This window comes from Python bivittatus, unplaced genomic scaffold, assembly GCF_059951505.1.
Source record: "Python bivittatus isolate LINGU-HERP-01145 unplaced genomic scaffold, Pbiv_v1 ctg000530_np1212, whole genome shotgun sequence".
In the NCBI taxonomy this organism is placed as follows: domain Eukaryota; kingdom Metazoa; phylum Chordata; class Lepidosauria; order Squamata; family Pythonidae; genus Python; species Python bivittatus.
In genome coordinates, this window is record NW_028277085.1 from 4,318,408 (window position 1) to 4,333,216 (window position 14,809).

At 53.2% G+C, this 14,809-nt stretch overlaps 1 protein-coding gene across 2 annotated transcripts; it reads left to right on the forward strand.

The window, feature by feature from the left end:
• Positions 1–1,204: 1,204 nt before the first annotated feature.
• LOC103057184 (immunoglobulin superfamily containing leucine-rich repeat protein 2) lies at positions 1,205–6,426 on the forward strand. Of its 2 annotated transcripts, none has more exons than XM_088148412.1 (2): positions 1,205–1,362; positions 2,907–6,426. In XM_088148412.1, exon 2 carries the CDS (start codon positions 2,914–2,916, stop codon positions 5,077–5,079), a length of 2,166 nt encoding a protein of 721 aa, XP_088004538.1. In that variant the 5' UTR covers positions 1,205–1,362; positions 2,907–2,913; the 3' UTR covers positions 5,080–6,426. The 2 variants fall into 2 exon arrangements, with proteins under 2 accessions (XP_088004538.1, XP_088004537.1); XM_088148411.1 differs by lacking the exon at positions 1,205–1,362 and adding an exon at positions 1,370–1,641.
• The last annotated feature ends 8,383 nt before the right edge of the window (positions 6,427–14,809 follow it).

The window sequence follows — 14,809 nt, forward strand, 5'->3', positions numbered from 1 at the left end:
TGCTTTTACATAAATACCTGAGATCCCTGGGATATTTTAAGTGACCTGTGTAACATCCTGCCTGGCTTGATCTGAATTTCCCCAACCTGGAGTAGGATTTTTATGCTCGATGTTTCCTGGCTTGTAAACAATATGCATTCATCATTTGGATAATAATAACAATGAATAATAATAATAATCCAAACAATTTGGTTAGCAGAAGCCACAACAGAACACATACTGCCAAATACGGATGGCTAAATTTGTAATATTTACAAGAATAAATATGACAAAAGCTGCAAGTAAATTATGGTTTAAAGAGAGGCTGGAGAGTCATATTTGGAGCAAAATGTCCATCCAGGCTTGGTCCTGGCATGCTGAGTTTCCACCAAGTCACATAAACAAATCAAGAGTTGAGAGTGGGGACCTCTTAGCAGTTGCTGAACTTTTTTATGGACCATAAGAAACTTTTGGAAATAGGGCCAGAACTGAAAATGAAAAGAAGATGGGACCCCTTTGCTGCTGGAGTCTTGGATTATCCTTTTCTATCCTGATCAGGAGTGCCAGGGGGGCAAAAAAGTCAATATGGTGGCCTCAACCAGGCAATCAAAATCCTGCTCTTTTTAAATGTATGTTGTTTCTACTGTATGTGTCTGCTGAGTGGACTGGGGGGTGGGCTATCCATTCAGCCTAGGTCCCCAATTCCCATAAGCCCGAGATTCCTGGGGATGCTGGGTATTGTCATTGTACAGTGTCAGAAGAGTTGTGCGGTCCCCGTCCTGTATCCTTGCCTAGCAAAGCCAAGCCTACCCCCCACACACAGACCCCTTGCACCTATTCTGATTTCCAAGGATGGGGGGACAGTGAAGAGACCAAGGGGCAGCCCCCTTTGTGCCACAAAGGCAGGAGAGGGAAAGGGGGACTGGCAGCTGAAGAATATGCCCGTGTTGCTGATTTGAGTTCAGGGCAGAAAAACTGGGTGGGGAAGGGAGGAAACAGCTGCAGCGGCAGGAGAGGAAGAGACAGAACAGCTGGATCGTTCAGATTATTGTCCAGCTTTCCCCTTTGAGCGGCCCCGGGATCCTAGGCTGTTGGAAATGGTTTCCACGCCAGAGCTGCCCACTTGAGGAGGAGGAGGAGGAGGAGGAGGAAGAGGGTCACAACGCAACTCCATTCTTGCTGGGGCTGGTGCAGAGGGGGAGGGAAGGGCCGGTGGCTGGGGGAGAACTTGACCTGCTGAATATTGCATGGCTTTCGCTGGGGAGGGGGCTGCGATTTCCACACCCACTGAAGAAGCGGGAGGTGGGCCGGCCGGGCTGGGCTGGGCGCGTCTGCGGGCGCCTCGGCGGCGCGCTCGGGCTCTCCAGCCGCTGCTGAGCGAAGGTGAGGCTTATCTCCGAAGAGGCGGTGGGCGGTGATCGGGAGCCGCGGGAGGGGGGCGAGAGCCGCTCGGGCGTTCTGGGGAAAATCCGGGACTCGGGAAGCCGCTCCCATCCCGACGGCCAATCTCAACCCGAAGTCAGGCAGGCAAGCAGACAGCACCCGCGGCGGCCGCTCGTCCCGCGTGGGGCGCCGCCGCCCGCGACGTCGTTCCCATGCCTGGAGTTCCGCAGGGCTCCTCCGCCCCCCGAAGGACCCGCTCTCGGAGCCCCAGATGAAGCGGTAAGGGGGCTGGCTGGCGCTGGAGACGGGCTCGGGGGGCTGGGGCGTTGGGAGCCGGCAGCAACCTGTAGGCGCACGGAGCAGCCCCCCTCCGGCGGATCCCACTTTGCCTGGGGAGGCTCAAGCCCGGGGGGGAGCCACCCGGGACTGTCCCTGGTGAAGGGGGAGCCGAGGGGGGAGCCTGGCTTCAAGGAGGCTGCTAGAGGAGCCCGAACGGGTCGCTTGAACTGGAGGAACCCGAGTCAGCCGGGGGCTGCTGTGGGTGGCTTCGCTGGTTGCGAGTCCGGGCGCCTCGAGAGACCGCGGGCGGCTAGGCGGGCCGGCGGGGGCTCCTGCTGGTCTGCGGCTCGGTCGGGGACAGCCCAGCCCAGCCCACGCCTGCGGCTGGCGAGCGCTGTTTATATCTCAGCCTAAAGGGTGGCTTATTGAAGGAGCCATGGCTTAGTGAGGGGTGTAGCCCCAGTCCCTGAAAGGGAGGAGGGGTGGATGGACGGAGAAGCTTGTGGGGAGGAGCGGCTGGAGCACCCCCCCCCTCCACACACAAACCTTTCCGGTGGCGCCTGCCAAACTAGAGAGGACGGCAGGGCGAGGCTAAGGGGAAAACTCCGGGGACAGATAGGCATGGAAGATGCCAGCTTGACCGCTGAGAAGGCCCTTATCCGATGGGGCCGGGGACTAAACCGGTGGGAGCTCCGTCCTCAGCATTCGGAGCAAGTTCCAGCCGGCTCAAGAAGCGGTCTTACTTGGCGAAAGATCGGACTCGAGCGGCATAAGAGAGGAAAAGGAGGAAGGCTGGCAATATTGGGCTGACGGACTACATTCGCACCGCCAGCCAAGCACCTGTCGACCTCCTGGGTCGTGAGAACCCGGCCCGGATGTTTAGTGGACGGTTCTCTGGGCGCGAGTCCAGACGCTCGATGACCCTTGTGGAAACCCGGCTTACCAACGCAGCCAGTGCTCCAATTCTGCCGCTTCTTCTGGCTGAGGATGATGGGGGTGGTAGGTCAAGACTTGGAGGTCTCGTCTTCCTCAGCATGGAATATGGGGGTGCAGCTCCAAGATCCCCACTATCTGGGGATGATGGGATCAGCTAACCGTCCCAGGGCACATGGCGGACCCCAGGATGGGAGGAAAGCGAGCGGGGGGCGGGTGCCTGCTCCAAGGTTGAGTATTTTTCCTTCCTAAGCACTCTGGAAGGGGCTGGGAATCCTGGGGGCGCGCGCGGCTCTCAGACTCTCTCTCTCTCTTTCTCCCCGCTCCTGCAGGGCCAGGATGGTGGCGATGGCGCTGCTGCGTGCCTGGCTGGTGGCCTCGGCTTTGTGGTGGGCGCCCAGCGCGGGCTGCCCGGAGCCGTGTGCCTGCGTGGACAAATATGCGCAACAGTTCGCGGACTGCGCCTACAAAGACCTGCAGACGGTGCCCTCGGGGCTGCCTTCCAACGTGACCACGCTGAGCCTCTCCGCCAACAAGATCACGGCGCTGGCCCGGGGCTCCTTCTCCGAGGTCACCCAAGTCACCTCGCTCTGGCTGGCCCATAACCAGATCCGCGCCGTGGAAGAAGGCACGCTGGCCGTGCTGGGCCAGCTGAAGAACCTGGACGTCAGCCACAACCAGATCGTGGACTTCCCCTGGGCTGACCTGCGCAACCTCAGCGCCCTGCAGCTGCTCAAGATGAACAACAACCGCATGGCCCACCTGCCCAGCTCGGCCTTCCACGCCCTGCGCGACCTGCGCTCGCTGCGCATCAACAACAACCTCTTCAGTGGCCTGGCCGAGGGCACCTTCGACCCGCTCACCTCGCTCTCCCACCTGCAGATCTACAACAACCCCTTCAACTGCACCTGCCAGCTCATGTGGCTGAAGAACTGGACTGAGCACACCTTGATCTCCATCCCCGAGAGGGAGGCCATCAGCTGCGCTGCGCCCGAGCTGTGGAAGGGCCAGCCGCTGGCCAGCATCCCCTACTTTCGCTGCTCCGCGCCCACCGTGCGCCTGAGCTCCCAGCCGGACCTGCAGAGCCTCGCCTACGGCTTTGCCCTGGCCTTGCACTGCCACGCCGAGGGGCTCCCCCGGCCGGAGCTCACCTGGAGGATCCAAGCCTCGGGCCAGACCCTGGAGATCGCGGGCGGCAGCGAGGCCGACGGGCAGAACGCCCTGCCCGCGCAGGGGGCGGCCGGCCCCGGGGAGCGGCAGAGTGCCCGCGCCTTCCCCAACGGCACCTTGCTGCTCCCTCACCTGGGCAAGAAGGAGGAAGGCACCTACACCTGCCTGGCCACCAACGAGGTGGGCAGCAGCCACAGCTCGCTCCGCGTGGCCCTGGCCGACGCCCCCAAGGACCCGGGCGGCAGCCCCAGGGCTGAGGGCAAGGCGCCGCCCGGCGAGCGCAAGGCGTCCAAGAACAGCGTCATGAAGCCCGAGGAGAGGCGTAAACTGCTCTTCCCGCCGGACCCAGACGCGCCGCGCGATCCTGGCGCGCCCGGCGGCGGCGGCAAGGCAGGGTCCAACGGCTCCGGCTTGGGGGCCGACACGCCCGTTCACCCGTCCGGGTTCGAGCCTCGTTGCGGCGGCGGCGGCGGCGGCGGCGGCGGCGGCGGCGGGTCGGGCCAGCTGCCGCGCTACGTCTCCAACCACGCGTTCAACCAGAGCTCCGAGCTGAAACCGCAGAGCTTCGAGCTGGGCGTCATCGCGCTGGACGTCTCGGAGCGCGAAGCCAAGGTGCAGATCACGCCTTTCTCCGCCCGGGAGAAGGGCCAGCTGCGCCGGCTCTACCTGTGCCGGGAGGGCCGCCGGGGGGGCCCGCCGGCGCTGGTGCAGTGGTCGCAGATCGAGGAGGGCCTGAACGCCTACTGGTTCCGAGGCCTCGTCCCGGGCACCAACTACTCGGTCTGCCTGAGCTTCGCGGGCGAGGAGTGCCAGGTCCAGGTGGTCTTCAGCACCAAGAAGGAGGTGCCCTCGCTGCTCATCATCGTGGTGGTCAGCGCCTTCCTGCTGGCCCTGGCCACCCTCCCGCTGCTGGGCGCCACCTGCTGCCACCTCGTCTCCAAGTACCAAGGCAAGACGTACCGGCTCATCCTGCGGACGCAGAATCCGGCGGACCAGATGGAAAAGCACATGGCGGCCGACTTCGACCCCCGCGCGTCCTACCTGGAGTCGGAGAAGAACTACCAACCCAGCGAGGTGGGCCGAGGGGAGCTGGAAGAGGAGGAGGACGACGACGAGGACGAGGAAGAAGAGGGAAGGGCCAGCCAAGCGGGCGGCGGCGGGCAGCTGGCCAGGGACCCCAGCCTGGCGGCTGGCTCCCTGGCGGAGTCCCACTCCAAAGCCAACCAGGAGGAGTTCGAAGGGGGCTCCGAGTACAGCGACCGCCTTCCCCTCGGGGCCGAGGCGGTTACCATCTCCCAGGAGATCAACGGCAACTACAAGCCCCCGCCTCGCTGAGCTGGCCCAGGCGGCGCCCCTCCCGGAACTCGGCGGCGCTCGCGCCCTGCCGGACCCGCGTTCCAACGAGCTGTGCTTGGGAAGGGTCTCCCCTTGGCGAGGGGGGATATTTGGATTTCAGCGCATGCTGGCTTGGGTCGGGGTCGGGGGTCGGGGGGGGTCGGTCGGGGGGGTTCTCTCCCTACCCTTTCTTAGGGAGGGCTGACATATTCGGGCAACCTTTGAAGGGATCCGTTGGGGGGCAGGTAAGCGGTGGAGAAATTCCTTCCCCACCCCGGTTTTGAAGTCGGAATTATATACGCACCCAACGTAAGTGCTGGCCTTCTTTCCCCTCTCCTGGCCAGTTGCCACGCGTCTGCCTCCCTTTCCCCTTCTCGTTGAATCAATTTCTTCGTCAAAATCGAAATGTAAGGATCGAGTAGAATCCCGGGGTGGGTGGGCAGGGGACGCCCGCAATTTTGGCGCGTCCGTTTCATTTCAGGAGACCGCGGTGGCTGGGCAGCTCCCGTCCTTTGTCCCCGCTGGCGAGCCGCCTGGGCGAGCTGCCTGGCCTTCCCACCCCATATCGGGTGCGGAAAGTTGGTCGTGAGGACGGACGACCCCCAGGTTAGGGTCGCTGCTCGGCAGCAGATCCACGAAGGTCCAACCGAAGGAACAGGTTTCCTCCGACCGTGTGAATAATATTGGAGCCCGTGCTGTAGAAACGTGTCAATGTATTTGTGTGCATTTGGACCGCTGGTGGACTCATTCAGTCGAGTAAACAGGCCGTGTTTAGCTCCCCGTCGTGTATCTTCCCTCCCCGGCCCCCGCCTGAAGTGTTTCCCTCACGAACATCCGTGTTTCCTAAATGTTTATTCAGTAGAATAGTTGCTTAGATAAACTTTCTTGCCCTGGTAGGTATTTAGATAGCGGGAAAGGAAAGGAAAGGAAAGGAAAGGAAAGGAAAGGAAAGGAAAGGAAAGGAAAGGAAAGGAAAGGAAAGGAAAGGAAAGGAAAGGAAAGGAAAGGAAAGGAAAGGAAAGGGTAAAATATCGGCGGGTCTGGCTGCTGGTTTTGGGAGCGAGATAGTTCTTTGCATCGGGTGAACCTCTGGTTTTATTCGAATTAGCAGTATATATTTTCAGACCTTCGCCAAGGAAAAACACCTTTACCACAATGCAAAGAGATCAAAAGATCAACTAAGAAACAGCACAACTTTTTTCCCCCAAGAGCCGGGAGAAATGATATCACTTATATATGCGATCGTTTAAAGTCTAAGAAGACATAATAACACAATCAAACCTGAGCCACACGAAGGGTATATTTCTGTAAATGGAAAGTCCAATAAAGAGAGACCAAATAAAAAGACCCAGCTACTCTGTGGGATCCTTATTTGACGAACTGGGAGAAAAACGGACCGTGCGTCGGATTGCCACTCGAACTGGAGTGAAAATGGAGAGAACGCTCAGTAAACCTGCCCCTCCGCTCCCCCCGCCCCCAGTTCCTCCCTGCAAAATCTTTTTTAATATAAATGCAGAATATCTGGATGCCACGCCTGAGCTGAATATGTATAAAACCAAACCAAACCATGCCTTCTGCAACAAGGGATTGTTTTCAAAGTTTGTCCCGCATTGATTGCCCGTTTTGGAAGAGGGGTGGTGCCTTTTGGGAGGAGGGACCTGCTCCTTCTCTCCTCGCTGTCCCGTCCTCTGTCCCCGCCCCCCCCCCCCCCATCCCGCGCGGCTAATTCGCATCAGAATTTATTGAAGCCCCGCTTCGGTTTACGACTTAGTGGTCTCCGGCTGCCGGTTCTCTGGAGAGCTTGATCATTTCTACCTTCATTGGTCCTCACATTTAAAAAAGCGGTGTGTGGGTGTGTGTGTGTGTTGGAGGGAGAAGACGAATTCGAGGCCAGTAACTAGATTTTTAGGGACGGGTTGGCTTTCGTTGCAATAATTTGGGGCAACAGCGGAGGGTGAGGGGATGATTTAAAAAATGAATGGTGAAAATACGAAACAGTTAAAGCTAAAGCGGGCGCCTTTTTTATGATTCGTAGCAAGCCTCCTCCTGGTAGGCGACTCGAAGATTGGGCGCTAGGGATCGGGGTGGGGGCAATACAAAGGGTCAGCCGGAGGAGACCTCCCACCTAACCCTTTCATAGTGCCAACCCCAGAAAAAGGAAAGGAGGGGGGACGGTACAGGGTGAGGGCTTGTCGGCTGCCTAAAACGCTGGCTGGCTTCAGTCCTTTGACTAAAGAAGAGGATTCCCCAGGCCTTCAGCCTGCGACGGGAGTCCCCGACCCCTGGCCAAGAGTGAGCCGTGCCACATGGCCCTCGCGGTCGAATGGTAGACAAAGTAAAGCGGCGTTTGACTTTCGCGCACAGCCGCGCGCTCCTGGCCGCACAGAATGCCGTGCAGAGCGCTGGCGCTAGGCTTCATTTCAGCTCCGGCTTGAAAGGGAGTCGCTCGCTTTTGAAACAAAGGGAGCCTTAAAAAAGCAAAACCGTTGTGGGGATATGGGCGGGGACAAGTCAAATAAATAAATAAATAAATAAATAAATAAATAAATAAACGAACGAACGAACGAACTGGGGTGTGTGTGTGTGTGTGTGTGTGTGTGAGAGAGAGAGAGAGAGAGAGAGAGAGAGAAGTAATACTTTGAGGATGGGCAGAGCTCTTTTTGATTCTGCGCAGGCTGGAGATTCGATAGGTCCTGCTTAGCAACCAAGAATCCAGCGGTGCCCGACCCGAAGCGTTCCAGGGGCCGTGGAGTAAAATTTCCCATCATCCCCAACCTTTGGCCCTGCTGACTGAGGAACATGAGACTTGTAGTGTGAGCGCAACCAGTCCGGGAACGCTGAATTGTGTACAGCTTTCAGGTAGGCTCAACAGGGGCGCACTTGCCAGGTTTACCCTTCCCAGAAAGGGCATCCACAAGTGAAAATAATAAAATAAAATAAAATAAAATAAAATAAAATAAAATAAAAGTCCAACCCGCCAGAAAGAGGTCTGGGAAACAACGCGGGTTCCACTTGAATGCAAGCAAAGTTTGCAGCTGGAGGACACCCCCAATGGAAAATACGCTGGACTACAACACCCCTAAAACCCAGCCATTTACCCACTGGCTTCACGCTTTTCTTCACCAAATGCTTTCTTTGCAGGGGCGCCCGGGGGGGGGGGAGAAGATAAGCAATATTCACACGTGAAATGTCTCTCCGTCTCAGTGGATTTTAAGCCAAGGAGCTCAGCGCAGCCTTAAGGGGTAAACAAATTACCATAAATCAGGCCCATTGGGGTCATTCCCTCTCTTGAGCACCATTATCAATTAGAAATGGGGGGGGGGGAGAGAAAGAGCCTAACCAAAGATTAACAAACGCCCGCGTTTCTTTTCTTTCTTGAGTTTTACGGTGCGCTCCCGGGGCCAGAGAGAAGCCCCAGCGGCTCACCCGCTCTGGCTCCAGACGTTGGGTTTTATCTTGAAGCGACCTTTGGAGAGGAACAGGAACGAAATCTAGAGATTTCTGCAGAAGTGACATCTCGCCTCGCTCAGGTACCACCGGCTCCCCGGGAGCAGCCAGCAGGCTTTCCCTGCCCTTTCAGCTAACGCGTCTCTCCACTCCGCATCCTTTTCCTGCAGAACCCGTTTTTTTTCACCCGCTTCTTTGCACCGGATTAACCAAATGCTGGGCTAAGGTGCCAAGAACTCTCCCCCGCGGAGAAGAAGTCCTCGCCCCGAGGGTTTGGCAAAGCTAGCCGCTTCTCGAGGGTGAAAGGGTGCGCCAGGCGGGGTTGGGGAGAAGATAACCAAGACCCACCGGCGCTCCTCTGCGCGGCTCTTTCGGTCGCAGCCAGTGGGCGACGTTACGGCAAGGAAACGCACCCACTCTCCGGTTTCTTAAAGTCAGCGGGTGGCAGATTTCTGACGATGGGGGGAAAAAAGGACTGGTGGGAGATCGAGGAGGGGTGTGTGTTTGTGTGTGTCAACATCACACCGTTTAACCCAATGCTTGTATAGCGAGGAAGCGGAATGGCGCAGCGTTCCTCTCTGTCTGTGACTACCTTCCCACCCCTCCATCTATCCAACCTGGGAACTTAACTCGACCGGGTTGATTTCAGCCTGCCACCAGGGCATCCTGGATATCACTCAGTGATCACATCAAAGCTACCACGATTAAGTAGAAAAAATCTCCCGGAAACGCAGGGCCCGGAGCAAGAACATCAAGGCATTGTAAGCAGAGCGGGGGAAATGTGGAAGTTGGGAAGGGTGGCCCAGATTTTTTTTTTCCCCCAGAAAAACAAACACAATAAATAGTGCAAAAATGGTTCGGTCTAGATGCAGCTCTTTTGGGGGCTGGGGCGGGGGCGGGGGCGGAGGTTATCACAAGGAAGCCACTATTCCAGTGGCCACTTCCATGCGCCATGAATGTTGCACACACCGATGGATAACGCCTCCGTTGTGAAACGAAGCCCCTCCCGTTTAGACTGGCACTGCGGAATCTGAAAGGTGAAGGGGAAACCTTGCTGTCTCGCCATGGGTGTCTCAGAGCAGATGGACCATTGGCTTCCTCTCCTGCTTCACCAGAGCTAATTTGCGGAAGACAGGAGGCGCAAAGCAGTGAGTCCCTGGCTTGGCTGAGGTGCAGTGTTTATTCCAGCATTTCTTTCTTTTCCTACAGCCCTTATCTGAAGCAGGCTGCTGCTTGGGATATCACGGTCAGGGTGCAGCGGGTCTGGCAAGCATCAGATGCGCTTTCCAACATGGCGAAGGACTTGACATGAATCCACAGGGGTTTTAAATTGGGCAGCCGCTCCCCTTTCTGCAGTACAGTAGAAGTCTATTTTCATTTTTTTTCCTGAGAGAGAGAGAAAGAAAGATTTGCGTGTGTGGACAAGCCCGCTTCGCACATGGAATCTTGCCAGTCATCAGCTGTCAAATACTACCTACCCATTCATGTTTCTGCTAGTTATTTATGCAGTTGCATGTCATTTATTCAAATCTTGAACTGCTTAAGCAAAACAATTAAGCAAAGCTCAACTGCACCCAGACCACCCAAACAGAATCAGACAGCTTGGTTGGAGGGTGACAACGTCACTCTTAACACAGAGGCACCATCCAGCAGGAACCTGCTGTGGGCTCACAACTCACATTGTAGTCCTGATTTCAGGAAAGGTGTTTGCTTGCAAGAAGAGACAAGGCATCAATTTTCTCACCAATAATACAGCTTGGAGTATTAGGAAAAGGCAATCTTCTTTGACCAAAGATATGTGTTCAAAATCATATCTTGCAGCTAACGATATTGCAAATTTTCCATCTGATTAAAAACCTGATCCATATGGAAAGCACGTCTCCCCGTCTCTCAGTCGTGGAGGAAAATAATGGATCCAATTAGATTTGGAAAATCGATTTAATTACATTCTGCAGATATTGGTATCAAATTGGACCAAACTGGCTCTTAAAATGAACATGCACCCAAAGCATTCAATATAGTCTGGCTTGATCTGGGCATATTCAGTTGGGTTCAGGGAATTGATTCAAACCTATCAAGTTGGGTGAATCGATTCAAACATTCAAATATTCTCACAGTCCTAAAAATAAAGGCGGCGGGGGGGTGCTTGTCACTGTTTCAAATGAAAAAAAGCAATCTAAGAATTGGGGAGGGGGCAAGGTGGGGAAATTATATGGTCAAAAACCTTGAGGACAAGGTAACATATACTTGGCACACACAATTTCCTTTCAGCTTCTACCTGATTTACACTCCAAGGGTCTAGATATCAGAAATGAAATGGAGTAAGTCTTCTTTCTCCTGAGCGGATGACAATATCAACATTTTTATGGTGCATTAGAAATGTAGACTTTCTCATTATAGAAAAATGGTCTCTTGTGGATGTGTTTTAATTGAGTTTTCTGCTTTAAGATGTAGAAAGGAGAGAGAAAACGCAGCTATCCCCACATCCAATTAATTAGAGAGTAATAGATTTCTTTCCCTTTCTGCCCTCCCCACCTAATATTTCTACTGGGAATCTAGTTACGATGAGATATGGGGAGGGGATGGGATGCCACGGTTCCCTTCGAGACCGGGAAGCAGAAGGGAAGTGAGGGAAGACGACAAATGTCTCTTTCAAGAGAAGCTGCCATTATGGAAAAGATAGATGCCTCCAGTCAATTTTGACTCCTGCTGACTTTATGAATGTGTACGTGCCGTTCTTTTGGTAATAGTATGCCAGCAGTTCATCATGGACTTGTTCCAAGGATGTCTTCAGACTTCCCCGTCTCACTCACTGGGGCCACTCACAGGGTGTGGTCAAAGAAGTCAAAATGGCGGCTGTAATGGTGGGACTCAAGCCCTGCCTGCTTTTTATGTGCATCTTATGCTTCGATTGGCTGATTGTGGCTGCCATTTGACTCTGACCACCTCCTGCAGACCCCCCTCTGACTTAACAATCCTGGGATAATAAATAGGCTGGCCGTTTCCCAGCTTGCCAAGAATCCATGCAGAAAATATCTACTTCTTCCATGTCCCAGAAAGCCTGCCAGAAATAGACCCTGTAATGGCGTAACAAATGCAAGTTGCATTTCCCAGAGGTCACAGAACCCCCCTGGCCTTTACTCACATATGCATCAGTGCGTTCCCCTTCTGAATGTGAATGTAACAACTTGGCTATAGGGTTTAGCCCTCACACTATTGGACCTGAAAGGCTGAAACCAAGATCACTGGTTCTGCTATGCCAATATTGTCACTGGCGATCGGGGAGTAGGTCCTCTGTCATGGTGCTGTATCCTTCCTCCAGGAAGAAGCCAACCTCCTGAGTCCTGAAGCAGTATAGACATGCATTAGTCATAGCTGCATCCATCCTGAATGCTCCGCGTTGCATCAATGTGATCAATATCCTCATTAGAAGCCATAAAATGGCTCATTGAATTTTACAGACTGCCATCAACCATTCTGAAGCAGCCTAATCTGGCTGCAGCTCCCCCAGGTGTCCAGTCCCTAAGCTGCAAAGGGTAGCCTTCTCTTGAAGCACCGCCCAGCTCTGGATAGACCCGCCCACCTAGGCTGGCCACTGGACTCCGCCTTCTGGATAGGAAATAGTATAAAAGGGCTTCCTGGTCTGGTTGAAGCTTGGTCAAGTTCTTGTGCATGTGGTTGATCTCAAGGCCAGAACTCCAGCTTGTCCTTTAAGACTGATACCACTTTTTGTAGATTCAAGGAGAAAAGGATTGAGAAATGAGTCAGAATTAAAAGTCAGGTTAGGACTTGGGTTAGAATTATTCTTTTAAGTTGGTCAGAAGTTGGATATCCAGCCCACCTCAGTTTTTACCCAGGGGACAAGCAACTCACAGCCCTCCTGGGAATGAATATCTAAACCAGTATTCCCTGTGATGCCTTCATGTTCGATCCTGGTGTCTGGGGATGATGGGGATGTTAACACAGCTGATTTGGAGAGAGGCTGCTGGGGAAGGGGTCTAAATACCTGATTACTTAGATTTGTGGGTGAGAGATCTTCTGAAAGCCAATGGTGATAAATGAATTCTTAAAAGCAGTTGGATTCTTCTGGAGCAATCCATCCCCTGCCCTAGAGTTTAAATTCCAGCTCATTTTACAAAGGACACCTATTCTGAACTCACCTTCATACCATAAAAAGCAACTGACTGGCCTGATTGCTTAAAATAGAATTTTGTCTTTGATCAATTCGCCATACAGCAAATCCTTAACCTGCATTACCTAGATAGACCGTTGTTAGGTTCTAGACGTTCTCCTCTTGCAGGTAGGCTGCCCGTTGGTTGCTTGGTGAGTTTCAGTGGAAATGGGTAAGCTTGGATAGAATAGGAGCTTCTGGTCACTGGGAATATGTATGTATGTTGTGCTAATCTTAATAGATTCTATATACTTAATAAAGTATTTGAGTTAAAGCATATGTGTGTGTGTGTGTATGTATGTGTGTGTGTATGTGTGTGTGTGTGTATATATATGTGTGTGTATATATATGTGTGCGTGCGTGTGTGCATATATATATATATTGTCTCATATATATATATATATATATATGTATATATATATATATATATGAGACAAAATATTCCAGGCACCACTGACAATCAATCCCAGGCAATACTCCTTCTTGTAGGTGAGATTAAGACAGTATTTCATACCTCAAACCCTTGTTAAAAAACTAGGCCTTTAACATCATTCCAAAAATTCAGGAAAGTAGGACCTGATATCTGGGGGAATGCTAGGGAGGATGGTAACTGAGAAGGGTCTACTCTGTGTCCCTGTAGATGACAATCCTTCAGGGAAGGGCTGTGTAGAAAGGCATATCTTCTAGATCTTAATGGATGGGTTGAAACTACTGGGAGTAGGTGAACCCAGAGATATCCAAGTCCCCTGTATTATGAGATGAGATACATAGTAGAAGATCAGATCCCTCCATTTGAGAGAAGGGCTGAACACTGGCAGGGGTGAGGTCTAGCTTCAGGAACAAGGATGAACCCTGGAGCACTGAGCGGGCAGGGCACAGATGCATTGGCTGTGCTGGCATGCAGACACAGCTGAGGAGTTGGCGTCAAGCCTGTCAGGGGTATGCCTGAGTTGTAGAGTAGCAGCAAGAAGATGGAGCTTGTAAGTAACATGACTGATTTCTGCCAGGATGGGAAAGGGCCTGATGTATCATGTTGCCACCTTGTTTCTGTGTGCCACCTTGTACGATTAGGGGTTCCTTGGCAGCTGGATCAATCACCGACTTTCAGAGGTGATCCTGCCTGACTGTGGAGATCTGCAAAATGTTTGTACTGTTCTTTGGGTACTCACAGCTTTGCACAGAAAGTGTCATGGATGGCACACAGCTCTGATAGCAAGGAGTCAATGGTAGAGAATGAAGATGAAGAACTGGGTACAAGGACGAACCAAGGATGGAAACTATAGTTGGAGAAGAATGGAGTTTGTTGAATAGAGGTGGGTAAGGAGTTGCTGTAGGTGACCTTGGTGAGAGGTAATAGTTGGGCCCAGTAATCCTGCTGGTAGTTCACATAGCAATGGAGATACAGTACTCTGGATGCTAATCAGTGGAGAGGTGGCCCCTCAGTTTGAGATGGTAAGTTGTGCACCTGGAATATGTGGTGGAGTAGCAAATTGGCAGTCTCCTTGGCAGTGGGGATGAAGTAGCCCATCTTGGTGAAACGGTCCACCACCATGACATAGTAACGAATTTTTGAGAACATGGAAAGCTGATGAAGAAGTCCATTGAAAGGGTCTTCCAGGGGCCTGAGGGTACTGGTTAGGGTTGAAAGGTTTAATGTGGCACCCATATTAGTTGGGGAGGGCTTATGCTGGCAGAGGAGGAGGCTGGCACTGACATATCTGGGGAAATGGAGGGCACACCCAGGTCCATTGGCACCTCTCAACCTGCTCCTTGGGCTGTGACAAAAACAGCACTTGACCATTTAGACAAGAGGTTAGTGAAAACCAACTTTAGGGATTACCAACTTTCACTTGGGGAGAGAATCATCTATTTAGTAAGAATGTCAGCTTCACTTCCTTTTTGATCTGCTTGCATAGCTGTAAAGCAAAAAGAGGCTTGCAGAGTGTGCTCCCTCATCCAAAGCCATTCCAATTTGAAAGTGGAAGTTACTTAGAAAAGAGTGTGCAACATGTGAAAGAAAGCAACTCTTTATTACTTTTTCTACCTTAAAAGGAAACTGATTGTCCTCTGCTCCAGCAGCTCAGATTTCACCAGCTGTTGAGGACTTTGGCC